Genomic DNA, 21,227 nt, shown 5'->3' with positions numbered 1-21,227 from the left:
GAATGGATGGATAGAGAGACATATGAACATTTTTCATAACTTGCATGGAAAAACACAAAGTCATAACAAACCTGAGGCAGAAGTGTGGAAAGACAACACATGCAATTTATAAAAGTCAATACTTTTATTTTCTCCATAAACTGACAAGAATGGGATTCTATATAACTGCATGCATAATAAAGATATGTGAAGTAAAATGATCACACAGAGAACTTGGCAAGCTAATGAGAGATACACTGGTGCATACTTGTACTCTCAACAAGCTACATATATCTACTGTCATTTTCTTAAAACTAATAAAATGTCAACTGTAAACTTAACCTCAGCTGTGGTGGGATATTTATTTGAAATATTCAGAAGTAATCTATGAGCTAAATAATAATAACAATAAATATGAAACTATAGTTTTAAAATTAACATCAGAGCATCCTACACTAATAATACACTCTCTTTACATATTCTTAAGGTGTTCAATAAATACTAATCAGAGATAATAAAACTCTGTACGGTTTTTCAGTCTCCCTGTTTATCTGTTCAGCCAAGATACTGCATAGAGGTCAGGTGGTAAATTATTGTGAATTTTACGCCTACACAAAATTCAGGCAACACTCCATTTTCAATGAAGAATCTTTAACATTGATCTTTACAGTATTTAAATTTCATTAGGCTAATCTAATTGGTTTCACTTGCTTTCAGTTAACTTTCCTATTAAATTAGACAAAAAAAACTATGTCAATTTTCCTGGGGACATGGGCCAGATGAGGTTTGAAAACCAAGTAACGAACTGGAAAGGCATGACCCACATTAATGCCAGTTCTGTGTGTGTGGTCACTGTTAACTGCTATTTATCCTCTTCCTAGGATCTCAGTTTCTCCTTCATATATTATACAAATTTATGTACACATAACAACAAATTCCAAGGTTATGACACGATCCTTCAGTTGCTAATTCTAAGAAATTAGTATACTGTTAAATTCATGCTGAATGTAATGTTCATTATTTGCCTTTAAAAACAGCCACACAGTTACACAGCATCTTAAAAATTAAATCTGCTTACCATGCTCCTGTTATGCGAAATAAGAGCATGGCTAACAAGTTTTACACTAAAAGCAAGGAAACTGAATCTATATTTTAAACATAGGTAGTTTATGTAAGTTATAAATTATGCAACAAAAAATGTAATCTCATTTAAAATTACTGTAAAGATAAAAAATAATAATAATTCAAACAATGATCTCCATTTCAAGCAAGTGGCAAAATTTCTTATAGTGTTCCCTAAGAAATTATATTTTGTGGTGTTTCTGTTACACATTATGTATTTGCATGAAACAATTGTAGATGATGTTACCTGTTTATAAGAGCCATGTTCAATTCAATAGTACAATTAGTAAACTGATTTTTATAAATTAACAAACTGATAAATCGATATGTATAGATTAAAGCAAATAAATTATCTTTCTGTGGCAGCAATAACTATAAATGTTTCTTATTAGTAAAAAATTCAATGACTAAAATCAATAATACTGAAATAATTCCATTAACTTGCACAAAGCTTTCTTAGCTTTTAATAACTGAATGGTGCAGTGCAAATGGGATGTGATTCCACTTTAACAAACTTTTTTGGGGGGAGACATGTTTAAAAACATATTTATAACCACATTATAGCATGGCTCCATTTTCACTGTAACTGATCATTTGAGCTATTCAGTTCTTCCACCAATAAAATTGGCAATTCTTTTATGCACATGAATCAATGTAAAACTAAATTTCGGCCAGAGCTGGAGTCACTCCATTTTTGCACTGGATCTTTCAATTGTAAAAATACTCTAGGAATAGTGTGACTTCTGTTCATAATAATACTGTAACATTACTTCACGTGAAACACTGCAGATATCACCAGAACAAGATTTCAACAGACCATAATTCTTTTATAATGAACAGAGTATGTGCTGCTGCCATGGCTACAATTTAGGCAAGGTCTGAAGAATATTTGCCGGTATCATCATTACGTACTCCTGCATAAGATACATAACACTGAAGGAAATATGATATTGTTACAATATCAATTCACTATTCATTATCATGTTCAAAGAAGAATCCTGAACATTTACACACTTCACTATTAACAATTTATCGCCAGAGAATGTTAGACTGATATATTTGTTAGTAAATACAAAACCAAAAGAATATGGAAAAATATCTCCAAATAATAGAATGTGAAACTTAAATGACACGGAAGATCAAGAGTAACACATGCGCAAGAGTAATGCTTTGAAGACATACAACAGATAATTAAACAATTAGAGAGTTTTATGTTTAAAATTAACAAAACATTTATGTTGGTTATGAGCATTCAGTTGTTTCATATTGCGAAAGAACATTACGATGTAAATGCCAGAATTCTCCATGGTATTATTATAACCTTGACATGAAGAATTACATCCTGAAGTTTGCTGTATTACAACAGATATTTAATTTTTAAATGTATTTCAGTATGGTATATTAATAGTGAGAACATCCTGTTTACTTTATTTTCTGCATCCTATTGTGTATCACATAACAAAGGTATACTCAAGGGCCATTGATACAACAACTGATTATAAACCAATATTAAAATGTTTAATACTGGGTTATTTTATTTTCATCCCACTACAGGTTTCACTCTATCAAGATTATCATCAGCTGGTTCTTATGAATTACGTATGTCATTACTGACTTGTTGCAATTGAACCATTTTTTATATTTTTCAGTAATATTATGGTTTAAACTTCAATTTTAAATTTTGTAACGTATTCCATACAAAACTTAAACTTAAAATTTGGATCATCATGTTGGTGTAGTTCACTTATGGACTAAATCCATGGAGTTTTTTTTATTCATCATGTTACCGAAAAATGTAAAAAAAACGATTCATTTTAATAATTCAGTAATGACATATGTAATACATAAAAATCAACTGATGATGACCTAGACAGATCAAAACACGTACTGTGATGAAAATAAAATAACCTGAATATTAAACATTTTAATATTGGTTGTTGAGTTGGTGGCCCCTAAGTATACCTTTGTTATCATATTTACTGCTGCAGAAGACAGCAGAAGTGACAAAGAGTACACGGTTGTGGAACAAAACAGGACTAGTCCATATTTTTTTTAAATTTCCCTACTGCTAGCCTTACTAGTCTTCTCTATCTTAACGTTTTTCAGTGTAGGCAGCTCAGGCCATGGATATACAGCAGGCAGGGGACAGTCATAATTGTGGTTGTACATTGCTGCTTCCACTATAGTCCGCTTGTCATCTGGCTCTGGATATGTTGATGCCCAACCTACATTAAGAACAATGCAAGGATTAAATTTTAGTTCAGAAATGAGATAATTCTGAATTATGTCAAGTCCCAAATATGGGGAGGATATCAGAGGATCTGGGACAGCTCAGTCGGTATGACGACCGGCAACTAGTCTATTGGCTGCACAATCAAGGAAACAAGGTTCAATTTTCACCAGGGCAAGAGACATTTTCTCTTCCCCACAGCACCCTGACTGGCTCTGAACTCCACTCAGCTTCCAAGCCAATGGCTACCAGGGGCAGTTTCCTTGGGGGTAGAGCAGAAGTGATATAAAGCTGACCAGTCACCTCCATTTTGTATCTCCATTGTCCCACATGTCTTCATGGAATGTTGCTTAATTTATTCAGCATAGAGACAACCTGACCTTTCACCTACACCCAAATATCACAAGTTTCAAATGGTAATATTTAAAACTTCAGACTAGTATAGTTTATCAAATACAGGCACAATTCAATTTTATTTTTTCCCTTACAATTTTCTCGACTACAACCTTTTGAATACTCACCTTCAATCTGCTGTGTAGAACAGTATTTCACAAATATTGCCTCCATTTTTGTAGGTGCAACACTCACTATTAGAAACCCATGTTGCTCTGCTGTTTTGCTGCCTTGTGGGAATAGTGCACACACAGAGTACAGAATGGCTTTATCTTTACTCACATATTTACACAATCCCACATGCAGACAATAAACTTATATATATAAATACTGTATTTATACCTTGATAAAATATCATCCATTGCATAATTTTTGCGAAAAAAGTGATTCAAGTTAAATGTGTTATGACAGCACACTATAGGGAATGTTAATTACATATTCTGTGAAAATTATGCACAGTTTAAAATATTACTAATGTATAATTCTTGTCTGTAGGCATGGATATCCATACGAAGGGGGACCCAAAAATAACTGGAAACGACCTGTTGCGCTCGCATGCTTTGTAGTTACGAGTTGTGCTGCTAGGTGGTGTTAGCTGGGGGTCTCCCATGACTGTTAGTGAGCTGGCGTCAGTCTGAGTTAAGTGGTTTGTCTGTGGTGCTCTGTTGTGTGCGTTCCTGTTTCAACCCTTTGGCGATTAGTGAGATGGCCGACCAGAAGGAACAAAGAGTGTGCGTGAAATTTTGCTTTCTGTTAGGGAAAACTGCAGCCGAGACTGTTGGGATGCTTCGGCAAGCCTTTAATGATGATGCTTTGGGGAAATCACAGGTCTACGAGTGGTTTTCCCGTTTCAAATCTGGCAACATGTCAACAGAAGACATGCCACGCCCCGGGCGTCCTTCGACAGGAAGAAATGACGAAAACATTGCCAAAATCAAACGTGCAATTGATGAAGATCGTCGAAAGACCATTGACCAACTTTCTGAGGAAACGAACATCTCATGGAGCACGGTCCAGCGAATTTTAACCGAAGGTTTGCACATGAGACGGGTGTCTGCAAAATTTGTTCCTCGCTTGCTCGGAGATGACCAAAGAGAAAACCGCGTGAATGTTTGCCGCGACTTGAAGAGTGAAGTGCAGTTTTCCCTAACAGAAAGCAAAATTTCACGCACACTCTTTGTTCCTTCTGGTCGGCCATCTCACTAATCGCCAAAGGGTTGAAACAGGAACGCACACAACAGAGCACCACAGACAAACCACTTAACTCAGACTGACGCCAGCTCACTAACAGTCGCGGGAGACCCCCAGCTAACACCACCTAGCAGCACAACTCGTAACTACAAAGCATGCGCGCGCAACAGGTCGTTTCCGGTTATTTTTGGGTCCCCCCTCGTACAGTGCTGTCATATAATATCAACCTGAACGAAACTTTCCACAAAAATTATATATTGGTTGACATTTTATCAATGGCCATTTTAATCCGAATGTTCACCAAGGAATCACATGGTGGAGTCCAGAGGCATGAATATCCAAATTGCTGCCACTCCTCACTCAAGTTCAATCACATTTTCTGCAAAAATTATGGGTCATTAAAAAAATTTTATCAGGGGGTACTTTTATTTTAAAATTGTTAAGAAATCACATGGTGGCGTCTGTAGGTAAAACTATTTTGTACTCAACTATAATAACCTCAATTTAATGTGTAAAATTATATTTCAAAGAGTTGTATTCACATAATTTATGCACTACAACTTTCTGACACAATTCTTTCAAACAAGGTTCAATGAGAAAGAAATTAATATCTGACATAAAAGGAGTAACTATTTGTCTCTGTAAAGCACACTTTACTAGCTTTGCAACAATATATTTGTATCTGGAACTGATGAAAATCAAGGGTACTTAGGTATGCAAAATTGAAAGAATACATTTGGGAAGTACACTTTACTGTAACTATGACAGAAGAAAGACTGACTTCTCACTATACTGAAAAACTTCTAAAAAAAACTCTAAAACAGTCCCAAGAAATTATGTCTAGAGCACCAGTCCACAGTCCTCAAACTATTCAAATTCTACCCAATCAATTTTCAGGAATTTCCTCTGGTAATTTTCTCTTTATAAATGTTCCTGGTGGTGTAGTTAATCTGTAACTCTTTTCAAGATGTAAAGAGTTTCAGTTCTACTTCAAGAATTACATAAACTCTCAAACCACCAGAAAATTCAGATAGGGATGCTTTATATGGTCAAATAACCATTGCATAAGAAAAATCAGAGCACCACAACTGTGACATGATAGGAAAGCAAGAGAGTAATGGGGTTTTAAAGCCAAATGAGACTGATCACACCCTCACTTCACTGATTTCCCAAGAGAATGTCAGTCCACATATGGTGGGTGACATTAAAGATTCTAGCAGGGATCTCAACCAGGATCAAAATTTAGACATGACAAAAATTATGCCATCACGAAGACTCCGAAAACCACCTTCTAAAAGAAGGGATGATTTTTTATGGATGGGAGAGAGCAAAATAAAAACATGACTCATATAAAGACAGATAATATACAAATCCTCCATCATAATGTGCAGAGCTTAAAAAATAAAATACTGGAACTAACTGCTTTATTACAATCTGACCTAAAAAATGTTGATATACTATGTTTTACTGAGCATTGGCTAAAGGAGGATCAGTTAGAATTAACAAATATTGAGCATTTTAAACTAGTAAGTAAGTTTAGCAGAACTAGTTATGAACATGGTGGTTCATATATATATATGTAAAAGAGTATGTACAAACTACAGAACTACTCTACTTGCAAAAATTAGGTAAGGAAAAAGATTTTGAAATGTCCATAGTGGAATTGTTGAAGGACAAAATAGTTGTGTGTATTTATAGGTCACCAGATGGTGACTTTTAATTTGGAAGTTGTAATCCAAAATGTGCAGTTGAAAAAGACAAAACTAATTTTATGTGGTGACTGGAACATAAACTTCTTAGATGACAGTGTAAGAGTACGAGAATTAAAAAATTTGCTTCAGTTCTATAATTTGGCCAACATAATTACATCCCCAACCAGGGTCACAAAAAATTCCATAACATATAGATGTCATAGTAACAAACAAGCAAGTTTTGGAATGCACATCATTGGTACTGGACTTGGGTTATTCGGACCACTTGGCACAAACACTAAAGATTAATGTAAATAGACGAGATAGGGGTCCTAAAATGAGCATAAAAAGACAGTTTACCAAAGAGGGTATCCAGGAGTTTAATTATTTACTGCAGAAGGAGTTATGGCAGGAGAGTTTTTCAAACTCAGATGCAAGTGCTAGTTTTAATGATTATATGGACATGATCCTTTATTATTATAATATAGCATTTCCAAAAGACTGTTTATATGAAAATGACAAGGAAAAACAAATGGATTACCCAAGGCATAAGAAATTCTGGTAAAAGGATGCGCCTGTTAAATGGTTTTAAAAAAAAGCATAATCTGTCTAGGGACATGCTGGAATATATCACCAGATATAAAAAAAAAATTATAAATATGGGAATTAGTTTGTATAATAAGGTCCCCAATCAAATAAAACAAAGGGAAAATTTTAACTCATTTAAAAAGAAATTAAAATCTTTTTTGCTGAAACATTCCTTTTATTCTGTAGATGAATTTATGTCTTTTGATTCATCAAGTGTGTAAATGTAATATGTAGCTGATTAATTTGTTGTATTTGTGTAAAGATAATGAAATTAATGGTAACTAGATCTAGATAATATTATTCAGATGACAAACCCCTTATATCAGGGTGGTACAGTGTATACTGTAAAGATATGCACGAGAAATAGATGTAAAACTGACAATTTCCTTATCCAAATGGTCGTAATACTTGTATGTATGGATTGTTGGATGATAATAAAAAAAATGAAAAAATGAAATGAAATGTCAACTGGAGGAACAAAGTAAAAAGCAAAACGGTCCCTGCATTCAATTACATATCAAGCCACGAAAACATACATGAGGGGAGAACAGTTACAGCTCTATACATTCTTAACCTTGGCACTACATGGAAGTAAATGGTCAGTTTCATAAACTTGTCAGTTTACCCTTGGAGGAAGATCTTGGGATACTGATTGGACAGGAGGCTAGGATGACACCAGAGTTCGTCCAGATGCTGTGGAGAAGAGAAATTTTTCGTGCCTATATTGGGAACTGAACAAGACTCCATGCTTGTCTAACTCACAGCCCAGTCACTGTACTGATTGCCAGTTATGCTCACTTCCGGTAAGATAACACAACAATACACACTGCAGAAAATTCAATGTTGAATCTATACAACACGTCAAATGTACAAATAATCATCAGAGAACTTTGATTATTGCTGGGGGCAACCATTCTGATACATGATCTGGTTTCTCATTGCTTGTCTAAATAAGATGTCAAGAGCCTTAATAAGGCTTACACAGCATGCTCAAAGAAGCAGCAGTACCACTGTTAGCAGTATATGTATCAAAACTTGCTAAACAAATCTGTTAATTTAATCCCCCCTTATCCCACATAAAATTTTATAAAATGCAGTACTAATGCAATGTACCTTTCTCATAGGCATACTGTGCAATTCGTGTTGCAATCTTGACTGAACACTCTCTTATCATTCGCAGGGGAGGGTAGAGGCTGCCTTTTTTGATGTCCCCTTCATCCACATGATCAGCCAGGGTCTAAGAATCACAAAGTTCATATATTTAGATAATTACTCCGTTCTTCTCATGGATACTTTCCAAGGATTGTTTGTATAATGCATTCACAAACTCTGGCCACACCCACGTCACATTTCTTCAGTTATCAGAGTGAGCAANTGATCCTTGTGGAACACCGTGCTTTATAATTCCCCAGTTTGAAAACTGGGTTTTCAGTTTCAGTTTCAGTTCCAGTTTCAGGACACAGAACCCATGAGACAACTATTTCTGGCAGGTCAAATTCAGACATCATCTAACTGGGCATGTTTTCTAAATACTTGGCATGACATGCACTCTTATAAAACTGTGACAGAAAGAGTGCACACTAGTTTCACATTTTTTTTTTGTTCAGACAATTTCCAATCATCTGACCTGGATTCTGAAACTACTTAAATTTAGCCTACATTTCCTGATTTAATAATTTTCAGCACCCCATCAAATTATGGTTCATACTGACTCAACTCATTATAATCTAGACTCTCTTTAGTGAAAGTTTTGATATTCTCTCTAACAGCTTTTCCAAGACATAATGATATACACATTTTCATTTTCCAAAACTGTAGATCTGTTTGAAACTGTAATTTCATACTGTTCTGAAACTTCCAAATGATTTACCTTCTTCATATTTATTAAAACTTTTCCTAGCAAATGTTTGTATTTTTATTAACTTACCGATACTATAACAAAATTTTTTAAATAATCAGGAAACGGATAGTATCATAGTCATTCAAAGATCAAATATGAATTATACCTTGAATGTCACCTTTTATCTATCATGAATGAACAATGTGTGTGTCTTCCCATCAGAAGAAAAGTCCATTTATAAATGTTGTGATGCTGTACCCTTGGACAATCACACTTTTTGATCTGACAAAACTTACTATTCTAACCTCATCACCATTACTAATTTCATGTAAGCTCTCATTACTGGCCGTTAGTTTGAAAATATCTCCTCTCTTTTTATGTGGTACTTGGAGAACTGGTAGACTACATGCTGTAGTTTCTCTAAAAAGTTTTCTCTTTTTACCAGCAGTGGCACACATCTCTTAAATATTATGCTAACAGATTACAAAACCAATATACCTGAGCAGCAATGAGGAACAACTCTTCTTGAATGTGATGAATACGAGTGCAAATGACTCCAAGAGCCACACCAGGGAAAATGTATGCATTGTTTCCTTGCCCAGGATAATATGTTTTACCATTATGTGTAACAGGAGGAAATGGAGATCCACTAGCAAAAATGCATCTTCCCTGTAACACAAAAGCATGTTCACATGGTTGAATTCATTAACAATTTTTATTGCTGGGCCAATATATCTGAAATTGAAAATGCTGTTCCATTTCATAACTTCACACTTAAGCTCTAAACAACTTTTATCACTAAATCTGTTCAGATTATTTTAGGTTTATCATTACATTAAAATAATTAAAAATTTCATGACCAGGAATGTAAGTGACCCTGTACTATACTGCAGGTATTTTGAATGGTCATCCTATTTAACTGCCCCTTGTTATGCACTGTGCTGGGAAATGGGTATTAAGACATTTAATAACATACTAAAATTGCTATAATATTTATATTTTGGTTTTTGCAGCACTCAGGGGCACTAATAAAGGGTGTCTGGGTGAAAGGTATCCAAAATAAAATCATTATATCTCAGAAAGAATTTATTATACACATTAATGGGGTACACCATCACAAAGGGAAACTATCTTTTTCTGTGTATATAACTTTCTCAGTAAATTTAAATGTGGATTCTCTTGGTGGCATGACAAATATCCAGGCTTGAAGCGTGTTTGGTGTTACCATAGCCACAGCGTTCCTTATGTGGGCTTTCAGGTGTTGAAGGTTGCTGATCTTAATCTGGTAGACAATGTTCTTCACATAACCCCACAAGAAAAAATCCACTGGGGTTAAATCTGGTGACCTAGGAGGCCAAGCGATTGGTCCACCTCTGCCAATTTATATCCCAGCCATCTCTCTGTCCAGGTGATTCCTAACATGGTGGCAAAAATGTGGTGGTGTATGCGAGTAAGCTGGGTATGGAAAAAAAAATCTTTCAGAGTTTTCCTTTCCGATGACATAAACCACATATGTATATGACAATTGGCTTCTGAGATATAAATTTTTTATTTTGGATACCTTGCATCTGGACACCATATATGTACATGAAGTCACCTTCTAATTATTTGGCCATGAATCATCTGGCAAGTTATAGGTGTACCCTTGTGTGATTTCTTCACTGTTCTATATAATCACATATTTATATAAACACACGTGTGGACTTGGTTCTCATCCTTTTATCATCTGAAACAGGTGCGGGGATTCAGCAAGGAAAAGAGATGGTCTAACAGTAAAACTGGAAATTGGAGGAAAGGTTTCCACAAGCAGAACTGTTTCCAAGTGCTTTGCAGGGACAAGTGTTAAAAGGCTAAGTGTCAGCCAGAAATGAAAGAGAAAGACAGGTTATTTTCATGAGATATGAGTAATTGCATATGTCTAGTCCGAAGCATACACAAAAGCCAAGTTCTATTATGTAGCACTGAGACAGGAAGGTGAGTTCAAGGTCTGATCCCAGTATCTGACCAACTTCAAGCAATGCTACAGTCACCCTATGGTAACAGGCAATCAACACCCCGCCCCTCTCCCTGCGGTGACGACACGGCGCCAGGCAACAGCAGCACTCATACGTAACAGGCAAGCACTGCGGCTATATAAGGGAACTGCACAGCCGCCAAGGGGAGTTAACGTGTAGCCGTCCCCAGAGTTAGTTAAAGTGTACCAGTCGCCGAAGTTAGTTCTCAAGTTACGAGTAACGAGTTGGCCAGGGAGGAGTATTCGGCCTAGTATTTGTAATACTGCAGATAGCAGTAATTGTTGAGCTTGTAAATTGTGTGATTGTATGAGCGAGTGTGAAATAAAATTCACTACATCCAATAAGGCGTGAAGTTATTTGCCATGTTATACACCCAATACGTGACAACTGGTGTCAGAAGTGGGATTGGACTTACACATGTGATCAACAAGATTCGAACTTGAAACACGTGACAATTTGGTGTCAGAATTGTTTATGAACTTAAACACGCCACAAACAAATTGTTGTGCATCGAATATTTTACTACTACAAAATGGAGATGCAGCAGATGATTGAAATGCTGCTCAAGGAAATCAGAGCTGGCCAAGAAAAAGCAGATGCCGACCAAGTGCAGATGCAAGAAATGTTCCGAACCCATCAAGAAGAAATGAATGCCATGCAAGAAAATTGGAAGAAAGACAGAGAAGATTTCCTGGCAAAATTAGACGTCAACCAAAAACAAACTGACGTCATGCTGACAAAATTAGACACCTACCAAGAAAAGGCGGTGGCCGATAGGAAGAAATGAAAGCCGAAATGTGATCTATGTGGTCAGAGTTGGAAGAGATAATCCAACATAGAACTGAAAACAGTTTTGCGATCTTTGAACACAACAAACGGATTCTCCAGTCGGAACTAACTGAGAAGACTGAAGTGTCCCTCTGTGCGCGAAGAACAAAACTCCAGGAAGACCTAACAAAAAACTACAATGAAACCTGCGCAGCAATTGAGGAGGCCAAATGCGACTTCTGGGCATGGTTGGACGAGATGAGACAGACGAAGGCCAAGCGGGGAAATACATCAACAATGGTCGCGAGCACAGCTCAGCCACCGACATTCAACAGAAACTCAACGTGGAGCGTGTTCCGGCGACAATTCAAGACCGTAGCAGAACACAACCAATGGTCGGACAGGGAAAAATCAACATACCTCATCACCGCTCTGAAGGGCTGGGCGGCAGAAGTGCTACCAGGCATTCCGACAAATACAACTTATGAGGAAACACTTCAGGCACTAGAGGACCGTTTCGGGGACCAACACTTTGCAGCTGCCTACCGCTGCCAATTAAGAACAAGGACACAGAAACCTGGAGAATCCCTGCAAGACTTTGCCACGGCCATTGAACTGCTTGCCCGTCGTGCCTAACCCAATCTACCTGCAGATCACATAGGAAGAGGGGCAGGAAGAGCCTTTGTATACGGAATACGAGATGCCAATATAAAGATTCAGCTACTGCTGGGAGGGGAGAAGAAGGTAAATGAGGCCCTCCGACAAGCACTAGAACTGCAGGCGGTACTGGTAGCAGCTAGACCTCACAAAGGTAGCGCCAGGATATACCGGAAGTACCGATCACCCCCCACCCAACGAGGAGACGGAAGACAATCAGGGTGCTGGGAATTGTCAAGAAGGCACAACGAACACACGAACAGGAAGGGTACACAACCATCGGGAAACGAGCGATGGCCGGCAGAGAAGGGCGAACGCCAGCATATGCATTAAGGCCCCCACACTACGCACTCACCATCAAAAGGGTGAATGCCAACCACAATGAGATGATGGCCTGCCAAGAAATAGAGGCAAGTCTACAAGAAGGAAAGCCGGCCTCAGCGAACATGAAACCTGCGGCGGCACAACGAGAAGAGGTCCCCATAGTGATACCGGTCGGAGAGACAATGGCCTGCCGAGAAATGGAGGCACATTCAGAAGAACAGGAGCCGGCCTCAGTGGACATGAAACCTGAGGCGGCAAAACAACGAGAGGTACCCGTAGAAGATGCCGAAGTAATGCTGGTCAGAGAACCGAAGAAGAAAAGGAGTAGGGACCGAAACAAGCGACAAATGAAGAATTCGACACGGGAAAATTGCAGACCCCAGAAGAAGTTGGCCGTAGCCCGAGGAGGGATGAGCTGCCACCTGGAAGTGACACAGCAGAAGAAAACCTGCAGGAAGGTGTCCCGCCATGCAACAGTGGCACGGCGTAGGAGGAACATCTTCAATAAATCTTGGACCTGAGGAGATTATGTATCCCGGATGAAGATGGCTGCCACCGGTAGGAAGATATCCCGTCGTGCGACAGTGGCACGACGTTGTAGAAATGCCTTCAGGAAGGAAACTCTCCAGGGAACCTTCGGATACCGGAGAAAGGACTTGGCGCCACAGTCTCATACCAGCAAGCGGCTGGAAGACCAGAAAGAATGACGATGTCAGCGAGTGCAGGCCACACCATTAAGTCGACAAAGGAAATTTCTGAAGAGAGTAATGTTCAAGGACTGGACATTGTGGAGGAGTTGACCCCCTCCACAAAGAAAAAGAAGCAGAGAACAGAAGAGGAGCTGGTAAAATAGAAGAACCGGCCTCCCCCGAGAGTGTGAATGTGCCATGGGAGAAAGTGAAGGAGTGAATGTGACACAACTGGGTCTTGGGGCATGTAGCAGGAAACCGCTTGAGACGAGCTGGTCTTAAGAAGGGAGCGGATGTAAAGGCCGGATAATAGTCGCTGCGAGGAGTAGCCGAAACAGGAGACGCAGAAAGCACAGCCTCCAAAGAAAAGGAACTGGGGTGCACCGTTAGGCTATTTGGGACGAACGGCCTTAAGGAGGGAGCAGTGCGACATGTTGCGCAATGGAGGACAACCCTTCCCTCCCCAGCGGTACGTGGCGGCATCGTAGCGCAGACGTCACCCTATGGTAATAGGCAAGTCAACACCCCGCCCCTCTCCCTGCGGTGACGACACGGCGCCAGGCAACAGCGGCACTCATTATGTAACAGGCAAGCACTGCGGCTATATAAGGGAACTGCACAGCCGCCGAGGGGAGTTAACGTGTAGCCGTCCCCGGAGTTAGTTAAAGTGTACCAGCCGCCGAAGTTAGTTCTCAAGTCAGCAGTGAACGAGTTGAATTGAATTGTGGTAGTCACCGAGTTTAGTTGTAACGAGTGAATCGTGATAGTGATAGAGATTTGCGAATAGGGTTATAAAGTGTGAAACCCCGCAACAGGTTGTAATTAATTGTAGCCGATACTTGTAGGTTGTTAAATAAACCAATTAATAACCCGAACGGCATCTTCAGTAACTAAACACATTACAATATGCTGACAGAACATGCCTGCTACTCCAGCAGAAGGGGATTTCTGTGATGAACATGGAAATGCTATGAAACTAGCCAACTGCAACCAACTACACTCAACTCTCGATTATCTGGGGGCGGATAAACCAGTTTGCGGCTTAACCGGGGCTTTTTTGAGGCTTATATGTTGTTTAATATTCATTCACTTTTGTTTCCCATGGTGAGTTGTAACACTATTTTCGCACCAGTGTGAACCGAGCTCTGCATTTTTTGGTCCCGTTATGCTAACACAATGTTCTAAGGTAGGGGTGAAAGAATGCAAGGATTTGTGGAAAGTTTCAAGGCCAGATAAACCGCCCCAGTTAGTCTCTTTGTATTGATCTTCATATACCATGCCATATACCAGTAAAGCCACCTGTATTGGAAAATTCATGGAAGAAACTGATGCCTTTCATCACTAATGAAGATGATGAAATCCTTGCNTATATGTTGTTTAATATTCATTCACTTTTGTTTCCCATGGTGAGTTGTAACACTATTTTCGCACCAGTGTGAACCGAGCTCTGCATTTTTTGGTCCCGTTATGCTAACACAATGTTCTAAGGTAGGGGTGAAAGAATGCAAGGATTTGTGGAAAGTTTCAAGGCCAGATAAACCGCCCCAGTTAGTCTCTTTGTATTGATCTTCATATACCATGCCATATACCAGTAAAGCCACCTGTATTGGAAAATTCATGGAAGAAACTGATGCCTTTCATCACTAATGAAGATGATGAAATCCTTGCATTCACTGGATTTAGTGAAAATGAGATAGCCATAGAACTGACAAAATTGGCTAACCAAGTTCATGGTGGTGAAGAAGTCAACGAGGAAAATATAAGAGAGTGGTTTGACTGTGACTCGTGTGAACTGGGCTTCGAAATATTAAGCAATGACGAAATCTTAAGTTCAGTGGGGGTGCAGCCAGAAGAGCGGGAAGAAAGTGAGAATGAGGAAGACGTGGACAGTGCTGCTAGTAAGAAATTATCACATGGTGCTGCTCTTAATCATTTGGAATCCTTACTAGACTATCTTGAGAGTGAAGAGAACAGTTTATTAAGTGACAAGCTAATATTACGTAGGCTTCATATGGATATCCATAAAAAGGAAAATGCTGCGAAAAAGCAAACGACAATATTACATTTTTTTAAGTGTTACTTCAGTGTAATGTAAAAAAAGTATTAAATAGGCCATGAGATGACATAAAAATGAGGTTGAATAAATTTAAATACAGGTAGGCCTATAGTATTATGAAGGTAGAGTATTACAGTACTACGTTTAATACAAGTGGTCTTAACTGGGTTTTCGAGTAATCGTGATTTCCATCCCCACCATCATCCTGGATAATCGAGAGCTGAGTGTATAATAAATACGTGGGATATAGAAACAAAACCAGCAGAATGACAAACAGTTAATCCATCAGACATCAGACCTGGAAATGAACAAAGAAACTGTTCTTCCATTTACTGAATCTGATGATTCTGAACAGTTTAATCCTGTTGTGTGAAACTGTCACATCAAGACTTTCATCTTGCCCTTGCGCGAAACATGCTGGAGCATGCTGCAAATGGGTCTCTTTCACCCATAATGACCCATGGGTCAAGCACCTGCCCTGTCAACTACGTCTCACCTACAGGAGGCCAATCAACGTCACTGGCCAACCTCCCTAGCCAAGAGAATGAATTGTCGTGTTTGCTCCTTACGCAGGATGAGAAGCATCCTCACCCAGTGCAAGAGATGTGACGTGGGTATGTGCATTCTTGGGTGCTTCAAGAAATACCACATAAAGGTGAAATTTAGTTAGATGATGCAGGTTGAAGCCTGTATAGACATCAAACAGGTAGAAGGTAAAGGTAAAGTTGACCCTGTGCTTAACTAATTAAGCACAAAGCCATGAATGCGCAGGGGGGAGTGGACAGTTTCATGCCCCTGCTGCTTTACCCCCAGGGAAAGAGCCCCCTGTACCCACTGGATAGGAGGGTGGGTGGGCCCCAGACCTGTTCTGGATGATGTGGAGAAGAGAAAATTTTTGACCCTACTGGGACTCAGCTCTAAAACGTTGGTCATTCAACCCATAGCTAGTTGCTATACTGACTTATCTATCCTGGCTCTGACATATATCGAGCAGGTTGTTGTGCGCTGAACAACATCTCTCTGGTAGCTCCTAAAAGTCATGGACTGTATTTAAACACCTCTTAATTTAACTTAATGTACAGCAACCAGTTTCCACTTGCATGCTTCCTTTGTGACGCCAACACACATGCGTCCCCACGCTCACTCCTAGCAACCATCCTGCTGCTCCCTGGCGAGCACAAGCACCACCATTCCACAACCCGAGAGGTGCCGCCCTCAAGCGGCCACGGCTCTAACTACTTAGAATGGCTGCATTCAACAAGGTAACAACAAAAAAAGCTATCTACATTGAATTTTACTATATTTAAAAAATAATCATTTAGGACTGTGCAGGAACTTCTAATGGCAGCATTTAAATGACCAAATGTACAAATATGTGTACTTTGGCCATGACAACTATACTTTTCAGTGTACCAAAAAGTGAACTTCATATACATCAGGTTAACTGCCCACTTAACAGGGAAGTCCTCACTGAAAAATTACATAATTCAAAATCATGTAATTTCCAGTCCTGAACGCTCTGAATTAATGAGGTTTTACTATACCAACTGCCAAATGTACTCCTCCCTCATAAGATCTGCTGTTAGGAATCCAAAATATGTGAGGGGCTTCAGATTCCTACTCCACTCAACAGAGTGATCAAATCAAGTGAGTTGGGGCATTAAGGGTATGAAACATGAATGGAGATATGACAAATGAATACAACACTTGAGTTGGACAAACCTACAGGCAGAGATCACTGGGAAACTTAGATAGAGATAAGAGGTTAATTGCTATGCTTTGCTTAATTATGCACCACACCAAAATAAAGTATCTGGGAATTAAGGTATAGCTTTGCCTATTTTTAGCCTTGGCACAACATGGAGATAAGCGGTCAGCTTCATGACACAGCTGCTCTACTCTCCACTACCCATTGAAGAGGAGGTTGGGTCAGCCCCAGAGACAGTCTGGACACAGTATTAAACATAAAAATCTCTTTCCACTGTTTAGAATTTAACACCAGCCAGTCAATATACTTATCACGTGTTCCCATCTTAGAAAAACTGGCTGTGAAGTACAGAACATACTTAACTGACTCAGGATGGGGATCAATGGCAAGCTTCTGTAAGCAAAGTAATAAACCTTATGATTCTAGAAAAAGGCATATGATTTCTTGATCGGGTGAGTAACTATCAACCGTTCTATGAAGGCCATATTGTGCACAGTAAATTAAACTGGTTAATCCTTATGAAACCAATGGCAAGTAAAACTTACATCAGTATTTACATAGGCTTGCTCTGCTGTGCATTCTGCCTTACTTGTTGGGTTACTCAGGGCAAAGATGATAGGATGTTCATTGAAGGATGCCATGTCACGGAGGATCTCTGGTGTGAATGCTCCTCCCGCAGCAGATGCACCTGAAGATGTAAAAAAGTATTCACATGTGAAAGTCAGAATTAAAATTGTGTGAACAGGTAGATACTCCTAAAAATGCTGAATTAGTCAGTCAAGAGATGGGACATGGACACTTACCATATGCTGCAGACTGGTTGGAGCTGTCCTTTATGAAAATCATGCAGTACATTTATGTATCAGTGTGTCAGTATTAATTACATTGACTCTGTCCACATCCCTCCTCTCTTGCCTTCTAACCAAAAATTAAATAAATAAAAAAACCGATATCTATAGTGTTAAACTCATAGCTAAAAATTTTTTGACTAAAATTAAAAATTACTTTCTTAAACCATATTTATTTTTAACACATGGACCACACTACCTTTGTCATTCACTGTCAATGAATATAATGTGAGGTGTGAATGCTACTAATCATTAACAGTATTTAGTACAAGATGAAAAATAGGATTCTGAAACCAAAATTAAACAACAATGATTATCAACTATATACAGCAACAGAAACTTAAGATGGTGGCATAATGATAATGTAAAATCGATTTATCCTAATTTTAAATTACTGAAAATGGACATCAAATAGTTTGGCGTGGATTGAGTAAGCACCTGAAGATGGCATTTTTGTGCCGAAATATGTAGTGCGAGTGAGAGAAGGAGATAGATGAGTGTATGCACTGCAAGACGGTTTAAATAAATCATGGACTTAAATCAGTGCAACAGGACGCTAAAATATAACATTATGACATCAAATATATTAAATTCAAGAACATGAAAATTAAGCATATATATAGCAAATACAGTTAAAAGTAGTCATTATTATGAACACAGTAATGCCAATTAATTTAGACAAGAGCCTGCCTTATGAATGCAATATTAAATTCAGAAGACACAAGGCCTGATTTAGATCTTTCAGCCACCCACTTCCTTCCCATTCCCAAGCAAAGAACGCTTCATTTTAATTCTTAGATTTTCTCTACAGCAGAGATATATGGAAGTGAATACATATAAACACATATGCCACATTTACATGTGCAATGACTACATACACATTAATGGAAGAACTGATGATGAAATTCCAAGGAATCATTTGCACAAAAATGTATCATACACTAATCCATGATAAGCTACTTTCAACATAAATCCATAGGTTTACCAAAGATTGAAACAAACTTCAAGACTCATTATCAGTTCTAAATCTTTCTACAAACTTTTATAAAGAATGAATGAATGTACAACATTTAACAACAGCTACTACAGAATGAACCACAAGCCCCAAGCACAACAACCTCTTCCAGTTAAGTTAACAGTGAGTTACAAAAATATTTTCTAGCCATAAAGTTCTGGTGCCATTATATGGTTCCCCTTTCCCCAGTTGATAAATACTTTAACTGTGTAAAAAATTTGTTAGACATTCATTATACAAACAAATTTAAGGTAATAAGTGAAGACAGTAAGGCAGTAGATTGTAATACTGACCAATCAAAACCGATGGCTTTATTTCTTTTACAATTTCTCTAAGATCCTTCATCACCGCGTGGTCCTTGGCATAAAACTTTTTGTGACCTGGTAAATCAGAAAGATGAATCATCAGTTTATGTAATAAATTGTGCAAACTGAAGATTTACTTAAGAAGAATGGATATGGGCCACACCTTCAAGTTTGCCTTCTGGCCTATTTTTAGCCAGGAGTCCATCAATGTCCACCATCCAAATTTTGTTCCTGGCATCCTCCACAGATGTTCCCTCAGCCTGCATAGCTTTTACTGTCAAGTCTGCAATCCCTATTGCTGCCTCTCCCGCTCCCAGAAAGAGGAACTTGTTGTCAGACAAGTGATTGTGTGTAATACGGCGAGATGCCAAAAGACCAGCAACAGCTACTGATGCTGTTCCCTGGATGTCATCATTAAATGTGCAATACTGGTCTCGGTACTTATCCAAGAAACGGAAAGCATTGTGATTTCCGAAGTCTTCAAACTATAAGGAAATCAAGGCAAATATTACAAGGACATGTGCATGTTACTTGTAGAAGCTATTAAGCAAATTCATACTCCATGAACAATCACTTTTGAACAACAATGTCTATTGGACATGCCTCCTCCAACCTGAATCAGAGTATTCTGTCCATATCTTTTGACGACAGCTTCCATAAATTCATCAATAAAGTCATCATAAGCAGCACCTGTAACTCGTTTGTGACGCAACCCAACATATAGGGGATCATCCAAGAGTTGCTAGAAAAGAAGAAAAAATTAATAATGTTCAAATTAGCACCATCATAATCACAAAGGTTAACTTAAGAGGATATGCACAAGTTGATGTGAAACATTCATGAAATAAAAACCTCAGAATCCAATGACATGACCCTGGCAAGTTTCAAAGGATACATACTTACTTACTCATGGAGCTGAGCCCTTCTGGAGGAGCCGCCAATTCTGCAGCTACTCAAGAATTTCCCAGCATTTTATGGAACCCGAAGGTTCATCACTGTGTTCACAAGAGCCCTCCACTGGTCCCTATCCTGAACCAGATCTATCCAATCCATACCATCCCATCCTGTCTCTCTAAGATCCATTCTAATATTGCCCACCCACCTACGTCTTGGTCTTCCCAGTGGTCTCTTTCCTACCGGCTTTCTCACCAATATCCTATATGCATTCCTCGTCTCCCCCATTTTGTGCTACATGACCTGCCCACCTCATCCTCCTTGACTTAATCATTCTAACTATACTTGGAGAAGAGTACAAGTTATGAAGCTCCTCATTATGCAGTTTTCTCCAACCTACTGTCACTTCATCTCTCTTCGGTCCAACACCCTGTTCTCAAACACCCTCAGTCTATGTTCCTCCCTTAGTGTCAGAGACCAAGTTTCACACCCATATGGAACCACAGGCAAAATTATAGTTTTGTATATTCTAATATTTATTATTTTGAGCCGCAGACAAGAAGGCAAACTGTTCTGGACTGAATGGTAGCAAGCATTATCCAAGTTCAATCTCTTCCTAATTTCCTACTGAATCAGGTTTTCATTTTCTATAGTCGTTCCCAAATATCTGAACTGTGTCACATTTTCAAAACAACTGTTACCTATCTTTATGCCCTGATCTGGCCCTGCATTTTGGTGATGAGATAGCAACATATACTCAGTTTTCTGCGTGTTTACTTCTAGACCAACTTCTTTACATGTGTCAATTAAAGTTTGTGTGTTTTTCTTTATGGTATCTACATTATTACCCAGTAGATTCACATCATCGGCATAGGCCAACAGCTGATGTGTTCCATTTAATTTCAGTCCCACCT

At 38.7% G+C, this 21,227-nt stretch overlaps 1 protein-coding gene across 3 annotated transcripts in view; it reads right to left on the bottom strand.

The window, feature by feature from the left end:
- Positions 1-105: 105 nt before the first annotated feature.
- LOC111870704 (NADP-dependent malic enzyme) overlaps positions 106-21,227 on the bottom strand; it is a 48,063-nt gene continuing 26,941 nt past the window's right edge. For all 3 annotated transcript variants that reach the window (XM_023863180.2, XM_023863182.1, XM_023863183.1), the window contains exons 6-12: positions 20,033-20,161; positions 19,583-19,904; positions 19,408-19,494; positions 17,797-17,939; positions 9,533-9,703; positions 8,308-8,431; positions 106-3,326 (exon numbers count right to left, since the gene is read on the bottom strand). In XM_023863180.2, the coding sequence (XP_023718948.1) occupies positions 3,154-3,326; positions 8,308-8,431; positions 9,533-9,703; positions 17,797-17,939; positions 19,408-19,494; positions 19,583-19,904; positions 20,033-20,161 (1,149 nt within the window). In that variant the 3' untranslated portion in view covers positions 106-3,153. The remainder of the gene's footprint in view (positions 3,327-8,307; positions 8,432-9,532; positions 9,704-17,796; positions 17,940-19,407; positions 19,495-19,582; positions 19,905-20,032; positions 20,162-21,227) is intronic.

This window comes from Cryptotermes secundus, unplaced genomic scaffold, assembly GCF_002891405.2.
Source record: "Cryptotermes secundus unplaced genomic scaffold, Csec_1.0 scaffold59, whole genome shotgun sequence".
Lineage (NCBI taxonomy): Eukaryota > Metazoa > Arthropoda > Insecta > Blattodea > Kalotermitidae > Cryptotermes > Cryptotermes secundus.
The sequence above is the reverse complement of the archived record's forward strand: the minus strand, read 5'-3'. Positions and strand labels throughout refer to the sequence as shown.